Consider the following 15,690-nt stretch of genomic DNA (forward strand, 5'->3'; position numbering starts at 1 on the left):
GTTCACCAGAAAGATGGTGTGGTGGTCCTAACATTTTTGTCTGTGCATAAACACTACATCCTGTTATTGAAGAAATGACATGAAACTTATTGTGCTATCATTGAAAGCATAAATATTTGGTTGAGAAATGCAAAGTCCTTTTAAGAAAGAAATGCACAATCCACACAGTGTTTCAATAAAGTCTGTGGTTAGACAGAGGCACGAAAGGACTGGGAAAAAATAGTCCCACAGCAACTCAGCTACAAAGAGAAACACGAACAAGAGTAATGGCTTTGAAATTGCTTTTTACAAAGCAACATGGGTATTTAAATGAATCATGTGTAAATTATTGTTTATGAGTCAATGAAGATAGTGCATATAGTATGCAAATAAAAATGAGCTGTTTTGTCTTTCTGCACACCAGAGAAGACAGTGTAAACCTTCAGGTTGTATCCTGAAATGCCTTGGAACTTCTTTATTAGCTGTCTGTTAAGCAAGTAGCTGCCCTTATTTTCCATATTTTGTTCATACTTAGAGATCATACTTTTAAAAGATATGTTTTTAAATGTGAAAGAGCACTTTATCCTGTATGAGATCAGCAGATGCCCTGATCAAGGCTTGAGGGGGAGGAGTGTGGACAATGGCAAAATATCTATTTTATTAAGTATTATATGGGATTCTTAGATTACATTCTTGCACTAGATTACATTAGACTACACCGAGACTGACAAATGAGTTACTTGTCTGAATGTGTTGCTTAATTTTCAATATTAGTGTGCACAGATGGGGGACGTGTTAAGAATTAATCTTTAGAATGTTATTAAAATGTGTGGATTTGTTTTAATTTGATGCAACAAAACCTTAGTAGCAGGTACTTTGTTCTACACATCACTTCACAGTACAATATTTCCTCACCCTTATGTAACATGGCTCATAATTCTTACAGCTGGATGTTTCCTTAGTGGAGTTGAATGACTTGCATGTTTAATGTGTTTGGATACTTGATTATTTACTATAGGTATAATCTATCTTAGAATTACACAGTTGTTAGTGTAGCAAAAAATCCTGTTTTGAATATAATAGAAGATGAAATGTCCTGTGTGAATAAGAGTATATTACTTAGCAATGTTGATATGTCTATTTCAGCATTAATGCATTGCCATAAGCCTGTTAAGTTATTATTTAGGCACAGTGTGGATGTAACAACAGGTTAAAAAATGCTTCACTTTAACTAAAGCTCTTCTTGGTGTCTGAGCAACTCGGTAGTTTAACTTACATTAGTGCATCTTCTCTGTACATACATGTGATGCTGCAGCAATAAAAACAGATGGAAGCTATCTTCACAAGTTTTCTTTTTGTTAAAAAAAAATCTTTGGACAGTGTCTCATGGCTTACTCACCGTCTCTGTCTGTGCAATTTCCTTTAATCAGGGTAACGTTTTTTCCTTTCTCTCATGTGAAATGAATAAGGCAGTTTCTGGAGGTAAAATGAAGACTTCTGATGTATTTCAGGTTGTGTAGTGAGGAAGAGCGATTTGAAACACTGGAAACATATTGGAAGCTAAGGGAGCAAAATACTTGCAGGAACTTGCAGTATGAATTTGAAGGTGTAGTAAATACATGTTAAAATGGTTTTTTAAAATGAGTCTCTCTTCAGGGCTGTATTATCAGACTTTGGAGTTGATTGGTGAGGAGAAGGTTGCCACTTCTGAGTGACATCTAGATTTGAGGGTGTAATTTCTGTAAATACTGTTGTGTATAACATCTTCAGACAGTACAAATGTTTTCTGACAACGTGTTGCACTTACTGTGGATTGAAAGGAGTGGGCTGGGTGTGAGAAGTTTTCATGCAAGTGCTTCAGTGACAATGGCCAAAGGCTCAGAAGGTGATTCAGTTTGAGAGAGGCAGATAAAAAGGGAACAGAGGAGGCCAGTACTGGAGGCAGCAAGGCCATGCTGATTGCTTGCAGATGGCCTGGCTTGGTGGCTGGGCCATGAGAGACAGCTCAGCTAGTGTAAGCTAGACATCAGGAGGAACACAAGTTACTCATGGTCCCTGAGCTGGGCTTGAATTCTGAACTCATCCACAATTATTAACACAAGTTTTGTAGTGCTAAGTTTTTTTTTACTGATCTTCCAACATGAGTGAGCAGTATTGCTGCCATTAATTTTTGTAATAAAGTAGACTTTAATAGATGTGAACTGCTCCTATCAACTTCTTACTTGAAAAGCTTAATAACAGTTCAAGTATCAAGATGCAATATTTCACTGAGCTTATTAGCACAACCGAGTACGTGTTCTGCTGATGGAGTTGCAGAATTTGCCCTTGTCCCACACAGCCAAGAACTGATGGGAACAAGTATGGCTATCATTTCTGCCATACTGTGGGTAAGATGGTGGTGATATACAACTTCCATTTCTCTGGAATTAAATATGAGAAAGGGAAAATAGCTAAGTGTTCTTCTCTAGTGTTACTTAATAATAATCTGAGGACTTCATCATGCTTCCAATATTTTTTAAGCTTGACTACTGCTTCAGACTTGGGAAAGCCTAACATAGTCTTACAGATTTTTCAAAACCTCTGGCAGTTGCTAATTACTTAACAAGAAAAAAATAATAGTTTTCTCTCCAGATCACTCTGTGACAGGTAATATTAAGTATGGACTGGTTGGCTGCTATTACATAAAGCAGCTAATGTAGAAGATCATTGTGGGCCTTGCTCTCTCTATTACTGTTCTTATTTTTTCTATGAGAAATATTTAATATAGAATTATTACTTGATCTAAAGCCCATTTGCAGTTGATGGTAGAATTTTTCCATTGAGTTCCATAACATCTGGTTCACACCTCATGTGCTAGCAAGGCCCTTCCCAGACAAAGCCAGGACGTTGTTCCAGGGAACGTATAATTTATGTAGCATTATAGATATGCATGGCACTTTCATGTAAAATGTAAGAAGGTGATGGGTCTCTGCCTTAAGGAATTGGTAATCCGAAACAGATGAGGTTGGCTGCATGGACAGAGGGGAATTTAATACATCATTTCTGCTTGCTTTTTGTTCTGGCCTCCTTGTCTTGCCTTTATCTTTTTCTAATATTTGGAAATCTTAATGCTAAATGATAACCTCTCACTCTGAAATTCCTCAATGCATCAGTGTACGTAGAACTTGAATCACAGCACTGATGGGAGGATGCTGGGATTCAGTTGACTGGAATTCTTAGGCTAATATGAGGCTTTGTGTTCAGAAAGAGGGCCTCTGGAAATGTGCGCATGGGGTTCAGCCCAAGTGCTTAACTGTAGGTTAGATGTAAGCTCCTCAGTGCAATGGAGTTCAGTGTCTAAAGGAAGGTTAGAATTTTCTTGACTCATTTTCTTAGTAAAATGAGACCTTTGAACATACTGCAGCTGTTTTAGAAACGTTAGTCAATGAAACTATCCTTTAAAGCTAGCTATTTCTCCAGGATAAAGATCAGAAACAGTACAATAGAAGATTAAAAGAAAAAAACAAAACACAAATAGGCATACCTAATTGCATCTTTGATCAATTGTTGGTTAAATTCAAATTGTCATTTGAATTCGTTAATAATGAATGTATGAACTAATGAATTAGTTAATAATGAATGTACATTACTTTCAGTTTAGGATGCTCTCATAACAGAGCCAGTAAGGAAACAGCCTCAAGTTCAATTCATTTAAGATAAAAGTATTGTATTCTACAAAACCCTTTATTTTCATTTGTTTATTCTTTGAAGAGCATTTTTTAGGATGATGTTAAGCAGACATGAACTTTTGCAAAGTGCATGTGTGAGTATACTGACAGAGTCATTGTGTACATGAATGCTTTTGTAAGTACATATTTATACAAATATAACCCAAGATGTCTTTGTGTGCTGTAGGTCACGCTGGAAATTGGTCAGTATTGCTTCTTAATTTTCGAGCATGAAATGTGTAGGTAAAGCTCTAAATGTGGATGGCTTTAGGGCACTTTGAGACATAAGTATTAATCATTGACCTGAAACTGAGATGTCCCAGACTGATTATAATCATTGTTCTGCAGTAACTTTTGATGGAGTTTTCATGTGTCTTCATCCATGACTTCTCTGAAACTTTGTATTTGTAATTAATGTTTCCCTAGGGCTATACTCTCATTTCTGATGGCACTAGTGCTGCTATTGGACTATGGGTTTCTTCCAGTGCTATGTATTTCGCTAATTAGATATATTGAGTCCATGTTTAATTAGGCACCATCGTTACTGTGAGCTTCATCTATATTTCAACAGTAAGAACCAGGAGCAGCTGTGATTTGCAGCTAGTGGCTCCACACCTCCGATTTTTTTCTGTGTAGAAATCAATTCATACATCTCCATTAGCATTAAAATATATGTAGGCTTCCAGCTCAGAACATATGTTAAGGGTTTGCAAAAGCCAGTCAGTCCCAGTACTTGCTTCAGTGTTAGTCTGTAGTGCCATGAGCTTCTAATTTGTTTAGCTTCCTCTCAGCTAGCTTACCAGGAAGATAGAGAGATTGCTCCAAGATATTGGTATGGATGAGAGTTGAAAGAATGTTGGTAGTCAACATTTGCAAGAAATCTTGAGATTGAGAATTTGGTCCCCCTTTTGGCAAAACCACAATAAAAGGAACAAAGAGATTATTCAGGTTAGTTCAGTAAAGCAAGTATGTTCACTTGAACTTTACACTTAGTTAAGGGAAGTCTGAGTGAGTTAAGGGAAGTCTGAGTGATGGGAAGACAGTCTTCTTGCAGAAAAGTGTTTGTCACATTTCTACTGTAGCATTGTTCTGTTAAGAGAATGGAGTACTCATGAGACCTTTAAAATGCAAATGAAAAAATCATGATCGTTAGCTTAATCTTTGCTGCTTCTGATATAGTGGGAGTGATTTTGAGAGTTAGCCTGCAGTATGGAAATGCTGTCTGATGGGTCTAGTTCTTAAGGCTTCGCATGTCATGGTCACGTAAGAGCATTGACTGTCCCTGCTGATGCTGTTGGGCTCAACTCCTCCTGTCAGGAGAGGGCATTTTGATCCTTTTAATGGAGTGAGGAGTTGCTTCATGATGTGGAGTTCAGCCGGAGGTCCAGCTAATCAGTTTAGTTGATGAGGAAGTCCTATTTTATGTACTCTTACTGCTATACTTCAGATCTTGTGCATGATCTCTTGCAGTTTAAAGCAAGACCACAGTCCCCATTGAGATGCTTAATTCTTTCCTTTCTCTGAACTTTCTAAAAGAATTTTGACCCTGAAATGCCTTGATTCTTTTGTGAAACTGTTGAAAGAGGAGGTGAGTGAGAATGATGCACATGGGTTCTGGATTTTTAGGAAGGGAATTGCCTGTTCTACTTGGGGGGAGGGGAAAGAGTTGGCTGCCAGTTGCTCTTCCAGAAGCATGCTGTGGGATGTCACTGCTAAGTAATATTCTCAGATGAATTTTTGTTTTTTTTCTCCTATTACTTGTTTAGAATTTATGTTGTAACACAAATAAATTTATAGTTTTTTTGCATGCTCTTTGTAAAAAGAGTTGAAAGGTTTTATATTTTCACACAGAGGGTGGTGAAGCACTGGAACAAGTTGCCAAAGAAGGTTGTGGATGCCCCATCCCTGGAGGCATTCAAGGCCAGGCTGGATGTGGCTGTGGGCAGCCTGGTCTGGTGGTTGGTGACCCTGTACATAGCAGGGGGGTTGAAACTAGATCATCATTGTGGTCCTTTTCAACCCGGCCCATTCTATGATATATTGTTTTAGCCATTTAGTCAAAAGAAAAACATGATCTTGGATTAATATTTCAATTGAGGGCTTGTAAAACATGGAAGTTAAGTCAAGGAAAGGCTTAAATCCTTCTCTGTAGGTAAGGGCAATTGACTGATAACTTTCTTCTCTGTATTTATAAAGGAAATAAGTACAGAGTTCAGTGAACATTACTGGTGCAAGAGGTTTGCTTAGTGCTGTTTTTAGATGCAGCAGCAATACTTAGTGGACCTTGTCTTAAGAATCACTTCCCCAGTTCATTTTAGGTAAAGTGTAGGTTTAAAAAAAAAAAAAGATGCTGTGTGCTTGTTCTCTTTTATTCTCTTTTACTAATCTGATGATACTGTAGTGCAAGCTGATATTGTTTGCAGGTGCTACCTTAATTGCCTTTACTTACTATATATTAAATAGCTTCCTGAAGTATTATAAGCTGATATCCATTGATCAGTACTATGAGTAAATTACTATACTGTCTATGATGGCAATTTTGTTCTCTAATTTTAGCTTCCCTGTTTCATCATTCTGCATGTGATTACCTTCTTGATAATTACGTTAAGAATAGTTTCTGAAAATGTACTGAAGATGTTAGTATGAGTTTTGTTAATCTGGGCTAGGGTATAGTCCTTTAAAATATCCTGCTTGGCTTGTTTGTGAAAGTCTTAACATTTGTACATGCAGACCACAAAATTACAGGTCATGAGAAGTTAAAGGAAAGCATGTTCATATTTTTGCTTAGTTTTTGGCTGGAGACTGTAGAAATACTATTTGGAAAGAGAGATGTTTTCTGTTGCATTTTTATACCTGAATCTAGATTAGCTGGAAAATTCTGAAACACTTTCTCTTTTTTGGATGAGGTTGTTTTGGCATTTAATGTAGATAATTTTAAATTAAAATCAATTGGAAGAAAATGGACTAATTCATATGTGAAGATCAAATTCCTCTGATCCTGGAATAAATAACTCGCAGTGGAATAATGAGAAAATATTTTCTTTGCCAATGTTTAACCTTATCCGTGTGTAGGGTATCCCAGATGATAGTCTGTAAAATAATTTCAATATTAGCCTTTTCAAAGACAGGTCAAGTTGCAGAAGGACTAGCCTTCTAGAAGGACTAATAGAAGGAGTAGTTGCATACAGGTGGTTTGTAAAGACATTTGGGGTTTTTAGCAGTTGGAAAATACAGGAAAACGTTATAGCTCGACCTCACCCTCCAAGGGATGCATGCGTTTGTCTCCTTGTATCTGGAAGGCTCCTTCTTCAAATTGCTCTTTGCAGAACCTTGCGCAAATGGCACTGAATCATTGCTCTGCTTTTTTTATTATCCAATTGTATATTTTTCAAGTATCTTTCCTTGCCTCACGTCTGTCTATTTTCTACTGCCTCAGAGATGAGAGTGATTTTGGTATTCATGGATTGGTAGTCTGTAGTTATTCAGTTTAACTTTTTAAATATGTTGCCCAATCTGCCTGCTCCAGTGACTTGGCAAGAAGTAACTTTACCTCTAGCCTTGAGGTTACTGGAGGTAGTTCTTGTTGGAGAAAGGATTTCTATTTATTGGTGACAAACCACAATGGGAGTTTGTTGCCTACATTCTCTGCTTACTGGAATGTTGTATCAGTACTTAAAATATCTGCAATTGCATTGGAATGCTGGTTGTTGTTGTATTTTTTTTAACTAAGATTATTTTATGCAGAATGTTGAGCTTGAAATGTTTGTAACCAGGCCCTTAGACAGGCTTTGCAGTCTTGTTATCAGAAATAGTGCATGTTGGTCTGTGAAACACTCCAAGCAGGAAAACTAAGTGCTTCACGTTAACTTCCATTGTTTGATAGTTGAAAGCAAGGTGTGTTGCGGTAGTTACTATGTTCACACTAATTCTCAGTGCCATTTCAGGTGACAGAGACAAAGCTGCTCTTGCAGTGCAAGGCCACCCTTGGGCTCTGTGACCAGCAGGCTTGCCGTGGCTGCCACTGAGCAAGAGACTTAGCTTTGAGCATCTGACTCCTTTCAAGTCCTTTGTTTGAAAGTGATTTGGGTTGTGTTTTAGACCTTTCAGCAGAGGGATTCTCTTACTGACTCAAAACTAAGAATGCAGAATTCTAGGGGCTGTAGGTTACCATTTCAGCTCCTTGCACTAAGGCAATGAAAGCTGAAGTACCATCTAGACTCATCTGGGGTTTTGTTGGTGATCTAAGCCTTAGAGGGATGTGTTTTTCATGTCTAAATTAGACAACCTAGAAGGAAATGACTTTGAAGTCAGGAACTCAGATGTTCAAAGCACTGCTTGGACAAACAATTAAGAACTACCAGCGGGCATACAATTTAACTGCTTTCTAGACTTTTTTAATAGAAAAATGAAAAAAAAAACCTATTTGCAAAACCTATTCCAGTATGTTAAATAAGAAGTTCTTAAATGTAGATTGCGATACATGTACTTTTCTAAAATTGGAATTTAATTTGTTAGTTATTTTTTTGAACCTATAACTTTTCATTGCTTCAGTGCTCTGTGCCTTGAAGAGGCCTGTACATGCCCCTGAAAGTAATGGCTCCTATTTATTTCATGGAACAGATACTAAGAGCACAATAACACTGAGAAAGCAAATTCTCAGCCACAAAACAGTCTTTTCTCACAAAGTCACCACATTTAACTATACATAATTGCCAGCAATGAAGAGCAGCCTCATGATGCACTCAAAAATCTGCATCAGTGGAGACTATCCACTGTTTCACAACTGTTATGACAGCATTGCTGGTAGGAAAATGTTGCCTATGCAGTCCATCTTTCATCAACTCAAACAGATGGGAGTCAGAAGGCACCAAATACAGACTATATGGTGGATGTAGTAGGAGTCCAGCCAAGATTGGCAAAGTTCTCCACAGTGTCAAGTCCCATACCACTTGGAATACTATTGTGTTTCAAGAGAGAGGTTGCTGCCTTCTCTGGCCTGACTTTGGAAGTTCAAACCTTAAGCTTAGTCAGTGTCATGATATAGTAATCAGGCTTGATGGTTTGTCCCAGTTCCAGAAATCCAGACTGACCACCCTTTTCTTATCCCAAAAGACAGTACACATCCCTATACCTGCTGAGAGCTGTATCTTGAATTTTTTTCTCTGATAGAGAATTCATGTCATCGCTCCATGGACTGCTGTTTTGATGCTGACTTGTTATGGTGACACCATGTATTGTCACCAGTAATGATGCAATCTGGGAAACTGTCACCTTCAGCCTTGTATTGGTTCAGTAGGACCTGATAAGCTTATATGCTGTTCTTTCTCTTCCTGTGTGAGCATCTGTGGGACTTGTCTGGCAAAAGCCTTGTGATATTGCAGTATTACCACCATCGCTTCCAATGCATTGAAGCTGCTGTTCAGCTCTGTACGTGATTCCCTGATCGTAGTCCACCGATCTGTGCTGGTGAGCTGACTGATTGGATGCTCTTCATTTTGTGATGTGACAGCTGTGCATCATGGCCATCTGGAATGTGGCTTGTTCTCAAGTGGCTGTCACCATTGCTGAAATGCACCATCTATCACCTCACTGTGCTCATATCCACTGTTTGTTCTCTATAAATGTTCAGCAAGCATCACTGAATTTCAGTGGATGACATTTTTTCCATGTGGAGGAGTTGTGACACACCTTTGCTTTATTCTCACTTCCATTTCAGGTGCCTTTGTGTCAGACTGCCCCTCACTGCCATCTGTTGCATGGCAAAAATATGTAATGAAATATTGGTAAGAATGGTCAACCTCTACTGCCACCTGACCAACATCTGCCTCTGGCATGAGGGGATGACATAACAAAACAGGAGGAATTAGTTTCAGAACAGCCCTCATATTTTCTGTTGTAGTTAACAAGGTTGAACTGAGGAGACTGATTTCCCACACTGAAAGAGAGAGAGTTCGTTCGTGAAATGAATTGCTTGTTTATTTCCTTTTTTTGATTGATAGCTACATTAGTGATTTTAAGTTCCTTTTTGTTATTTCAGTTTGAGTGAGTGAGTTTATGTTGATGTTTTTTAAAAACAAAAACAAAAACACATACAAACAATTGCAGTGATGCCCTGGCAGATATAGAAAGATGACAGATTCAGTTTTCACCCCTTTTTATTTGCACTATGAGTAAGGACTAATACAGAAATATGTGAGATGGATCAAACCCAAGGGCCAGGAAAGTTTTTTTTTTTTTGGTTAGCTTAACACAAATTGTAACTGCTGCCACTGAACATAATGCTCATAAGTAAAGAAAAGCCTTTTCTTCATCTATTTTGTCTGAATTATAAAATGTTTGTGTTTTAAGGCGATGTTGCTTCATTGTTCCTTTGCATTGAGAGCATTCCAGCTTCCATCCAAAATCAGCTGTTTTAATGTAAAAACTCTCCAAGTGTTTAAACTATAAATTTCTCAAATCCTGAGTAGCTGCAGTTCTTGGAGGCTGAAAGCTTTTCCTCCAACTGTCTGAGCTGGAAGTCTCTTTTTTTTTTTTTTCTTCTTGAAGACCCAATGATCTGCAACTAGAGCCAGTTTTATATTGTCAGGGCACAGCCCTATTTGTTTTGTCTCCCACATCTTGTCATCTTCTGTTTGTTTTTCACTGTATGTATTACTTGTATCTTTTGGCTGTATAAATGCCATGATTTCTTTTGGGAAAGGGGAGATGAAAGAAGTTGGAGATGAATAAATGAAGAGTTTCTCCCTTGAGAAGAACCACCTTGATTGTTTACTGTGTGATTAAATCTTGCTGACAAATGTGCCTAGTCCTTCTGGTCAGTTGATTGTTCAAGGTTGAGGTAGTATAGATTAGTGCAAATCCTGCTACTTTCTTACTGTGAAAAGAAGGGAAACCTGACCAGAGGTGATCTTCAGCAGTCTGGATGGTCAGAAACTCAAATTTACTCATCCCTTGACTGAATTCTGTTGTATAACTGATGCATTTGTACTAATATAATGTGTATATACATGCATTACTTGCAGAGCAAGTTCTGTGTTCTGTTTTGTTAATGTGAGAGCAGCACTGTTGTTCTCAGAGTATGTTGTGTAACTCCGAGTTTTCACTAATAAAGTATTCCATTGCAGCATGCAATTGAGGTTTTTATGGAGTGATTCCAAGTTTGTTTCAGGGGAAAAAAAAAACTAGAAAATCCTGGTTAATATTGTCTTACTGTTTTGGGCACTTAAAACTGAATAAGTTGGAATGGTAAAATAAAATGTGAAGCTGATGTAACAGTCATCTATACTATGCAGAATTTCCTTCAAGTTTAGCAGCTGGAAAAGCTGGTTTCCTTGTGGCATTTCTGCCACGTACAGTAAGTATTTTTTTTTTTTAAGTAGAAGAGATAGAACTCTTTGTATTTTTGATCTGCTTCATAAAAGTTCTTTAGCTATCTGTTTGTAATATATAAGCGTTATTTTTGACATACAGCTCCAATCCTTCTTAAGGGTTCCTGCGACATCCCTGATTTTTCAAATGTAACAAGTTACTTTTGTGGCAAACCTTTTTAGGTAGTTTTGATTCTCAAATTGCTTGACAGACAAGAGGTTATTTTAATGGGTTAAAAAGTAACTGTTGCAGTAGAAACTTCTATTTTATTATCTAATATGTAATTTTCAAATAGATGGAGAAGATAATTATGCTCAGATTGGAATTTATTAAGAAGTTTACTGCTTAGAGTTCAAAGCCAGCAATGCTCTGATTGTGGTTAAACTTCAATAAATGCACATAATTTAAATGCATCCAGACATTTTTCTGCATAACTGCCTGATACAGGAGATAAACTTATCTTTGTAGTGACCAAATTGTGAACCTTCTTTTTCATCTAATGTGGAACTTCTTAGGCTCGTGTTCTGAGAAGAGCCTGGAGGTATTGGGCAGCCAAATCTCAGAGCTTGGTAATTAACTCCTTTTCCTTTGAAGATCTTGTGTATCTTTGTATGTCCTCAGAATGCGTGCACCTCTGAAGCCACTTACTTTGATTTTCTTTTGGTTTCTTGTGACAAGTATGAAGGGTTTAATTTCTTTAACAAATTTCCCAGCTTTGAGAGGTTACGGTACTGATGGGACATGAGCATTATTCAAGACAAATGTTATCCTCTCTGCTTTTGTCTCTTCTGTTGTAGTCCTCTGTATGTTGGGACTTTTTTCACTCAGTCTTGCTTTCTTATTTGTTTCAGCATCTCCCTTCTCCTTTCATTTCTTCCTTGCTATTTTCTGTGCATTTCTTTTCCTGCTGTACAATTAGGAATAACTGGCCTACAGCCCTCTGTTAAACAAGTAGATTCTTGGAAATGGAATTTTTCACATCTGGATTGGAAAATTGTGAGAAGCAGGTATACGTTGCTGATAGAATTTCATCCTCTGGAAATGTCTTATTTCAGCTATAATTTATTTTCTAATAGTTGCTGAAACAAAAAATGTAGTATCATGAGGTGTGGCTAACACTTGTAGTTTTTCCACATGGTGTGCTAATCTGGAAGTTGTTCTGGTGTACTACAGATTTGAATGGAGAAGATAATGATTCTTAGCAAAGTCTGCCTTAATTTTGATCTATACTGCCGTTGAAAAATTATTGGTAATGCAGCTGATTTCTTAATACATTTTCTTCTTAGAAGTGACTTTAATTGTTTTGGACTTGTTAAATTATTGCTTGTGTTTCTTACCAATGACTAGAAATGCTAAAATACTTTGTTTCGTCCCATTCCCTCACCCCAATCATGGGTGAGTTGATGTTTTTGGATAATATCCATGTTTTTTATTTTATTTTTCTCATTTATTATAATTGGTGTAAGAAATCTGAAGAATGTATTCCTGTGTTTTCTCTGCTTGTGTAGAAATTAAACAAATAGCCTTTATGGAGGTGGAGCCCTGAGAGCTGCCATCTGAAAAGCTCTTTTGTTGTTTCCTATGTAATTCCTACTTATGCAAATCAGGTATAAATTAGAGGAGCTGAATTAGTGTTTTTCCTAATATAATAATTTATTGCATAAATTTATGATGAGCACTTGTGTACTTGTTACTAAATGATGTTAGTGAAGCAGAGAGAACTGATTACTGAAATTTTCAAAGGAGCAAGGACCTTCTGTTGCTGGACAAAATCCTGTCTGTGTACCAACAGAACTGGACAACTTACTCAAGATAAAATTTATCAGGGTCTTCTATAATTAGCAAATTTATTAAGAGCACCTTGTTTGATCCAGCCTGGGATGGTATTTGTTTGTTTTCACTAGATGTGTTTTCTTGACATCTGATACAGCCATCCTGTCATGGACTAATATGGGCAGATTTTCCTCATTTTTTTTCAGATAAAATACTGTCTTGGTACTCATGTTGATCACATACTGCCATCTCTAGTGCAGTGAGAGGTGTTTCATCATACTGCTTGATGAGATCTCAACACAGAAGAGCTTTTTAGTCTCAGTAGAGACATGACCCATGTATTTTAGAACTGAATTTCAGTTTTGTCTGTGAAGTCTTTGGAGTCATTTGGCTCTTTCTCCCATGTTAATGCTAAATGAGTTCATAATGCATTGTAACTGTCATTATTAAATTATAGCTAAGTATTATCTGTCTGGTGGATTTCTTTCTCTAAAGCAAAAAAGGCAACAAGTCTATTGAGCCAAATGATCACGTGGCTTTTGAGGTGCGTACGTGCTCTTGCAGAGTTTTTTTTCCTGTGAACTAGCTTGAGATTTACAGCTGGGTTGCACAGTGTTTGATTAAATACTGTCAAACTTATTATCTGAGCAGCTAATCTGGTAAGTAAAATTTCTGGTTTCTGAATAGGCTCATCTTAGGAAATTGCACTCAGGTGAAGATGAGGCAAAAAAAAAACCACCCAAAAGCAAAAAACCTTTGAAGGCAAATGGCTGCATCTTTAGTCATCTCAAAGGAGTTGTTTTGAATTTAATGGTCTTTGCTTAGAAAATATTTAAAGGTAACTAAGTATTTTTACTGATCTGTAAATGTTTTGAAATATGCTCTGAGGTGGAGCACACTGGGGCTGGTATTGCTCTCTTGAACTTTCTGCAAACAATAGAGCAGCAATATGCTGCAGGTTGTTATTGGCTAGCAACCTGGTCTAGAGAGAGGTGTCCCTGCCTACAGCAGGGGGTTGGAAGTAGGTGATCTTAAATGCCTCTTCCAACCCAAAGCATTCTGTGATTATTGATTTGCTTTTAAGATTTGTACGGTATTACCAGAGATCAGCTTCACCTGTCACCAAAGAGCTTTCTCAAGGAAATCAGCAGTGATATGAGTCAATTACTTGGGCTAGCTATGACTAATACCAACAAATGAATGGTCGTATATAGTAATCAGTCTTGTCAGAGTGTACTCCTATCTTTTGTAGGAGAACAGTAGAAAATAAATTCTTCTTAAATGCTTTTTCGCAGATTATGGAAGAAACAAATACACAGATTGCTTGGCCATCAAAGTTGAAGATTGGAGCAAAATCAAAAAAAGGTACAGTGTTTCATTCTTTTTATTTATATTGTTTGGGATGAGTTCTTAAGAGTAAAGCTACGGAACAAGAAATTCTGTCTGTAGAATAACCTTGGAAATAGCGGACATATGATTTTTTTTCACTTCAGTTTTTTCCTTCTTATGGGAGTTTCTTGTTGAAATTTTGAACTTGATGTGGATATCTGGTGTACAAGTCTATCTTAAGTAGCTTGTGCTTCTGCAGGTACTTTATCAACACTGAACTACTTCTGTCTTCAGCATGCATAGTTGCTTCTGTGTAATTCTATGTCTCACCCAAATGATTTCTTTATTATAGCCAAATCTAATTCATTTTTCTGGTAATGTATACTGTGGGTCTCCTCTTTCTGCTTAGTTTTGTTTTCTCTTCGTCTTTATAGATTGAGAAGATGTGTTTTGGTTAAACCCAGTTAAGATAACATATGTCCTTTGTATTCCTGACAGTGAAAGGCTATGATTCTTTAGTTTCTTAAAGAAACTGAATTAGGGCTGTTCCTTGCTAATGGCTGATATTATCTCTTTGAAGTTGTGCCTCTTTTAGAAGTTCCGATGACTAAAATGTATCGAGAGTACTGTTGGGGAGGTCTTCCTGAAATTTGCCTTGTGGTTCTGTTCTTAAAGAAATGCAGCTGAACGGTAATAATACTTCCTTCTCTGCAGAGAAAAAATGAAACTAGGAATGTTTTTCAACGTTGCCTGTATTTTTGTTCAGGCTGATACATATTTAAACCTGAGAAAGTGGAGTTCAAATAACTTCTGGCTTGTTTAGAAAGTAATGGTGGAATTGTAGCCAAACTTTGTAAGTGAAGATGGTCTTATGAGAAGAAAAATAATCTCTTCAGAAACATATAGGTTTAATAACATCGTGTAAAGTGAGATTCAGTCTCTGAGGTACTATCCCACATACTCTTGAAGTATGAATTTTCCACCTGTATAGAGGGAAAAAAAGAACTGGAGAAGGGAAAACAAGGAGCAAGAATTCAGGCTGGAAAAAGATGCTGTTATTGTGCATGTGTATTCATATGTGGGACTAAGTTGCTGCAAATCCAAGCAAAACAAAAGTTCTTCAGGAAACCATGGCAGAGAAAGATGATGATTGGATGATGGCAGCTTTTTTTTAAAGGAAGGAAAGAAAGCATTGCTTGCATTTGTTTTCTTGCCAAGTTAAATGAGCCTAGTTCTGAAGCTGAAAAGCATGGGTTAAAGGCCACAAAGAGGGATGAGAGAGTTGGCTGGGTGGAATTCTGGATTGATAATTAAAAATGCAGATTAAGTAAATTAAACTCTTTTTTTAATCTCCAAGACAAAAGAATGTTAGATTGTAAGTGAGGCTCTATAAGTATGTAAAATGAATTTAAATACCAGGGGAAATAAAATAGCTGAAAGTTATGAGCTGGTAACAGTCAAAAACCAATTGAAGGGGAAAAGAAATGCATAATATAGCTGAGCATACTGAGTGCTTCTTCAGTGAGTGGTTAAC

General features: G+C 37.2%; 1 protein-coding gene across 2 annotated transcripts in view; it reads left to right on the top strand.

Annotated features, from left to right (window-relative positions):
• The window catches only part of BICC1 (BicC family RNA binding protein 1), a 96,591-nt gene that overhangs the window by 33,156 nt on the left and 47,745 nt on the right, over positions 1–15,690 (top strand). For both annotated transcript variants that reach the window (XM_031608689.2, XM_090144823.1), the window contains exon 3: positions 14,123–14,192. In XM_031608689.2, coding sequence (XP_031464549.1) covers positions 14,123–14,192 — 70 coding nt within the window. The remainder of the gene's footprint in view (positions 1–14,122; positions 14,193–15,690) is intronic.

This window comes from Phasianus colchicus, chromosome 8 (genome assembly GCF_987193195.1).
Source record: "Phasianus colchicus chromosome 8, bPhaCol1.hap1.1, whole genome shotgun sequence".
Lineage (NCBI taxonomy): Eukaryota > Metazoa > Chordata > Aves > Galliformes > Phasianidae > Phasianus > Phasianus colchicus.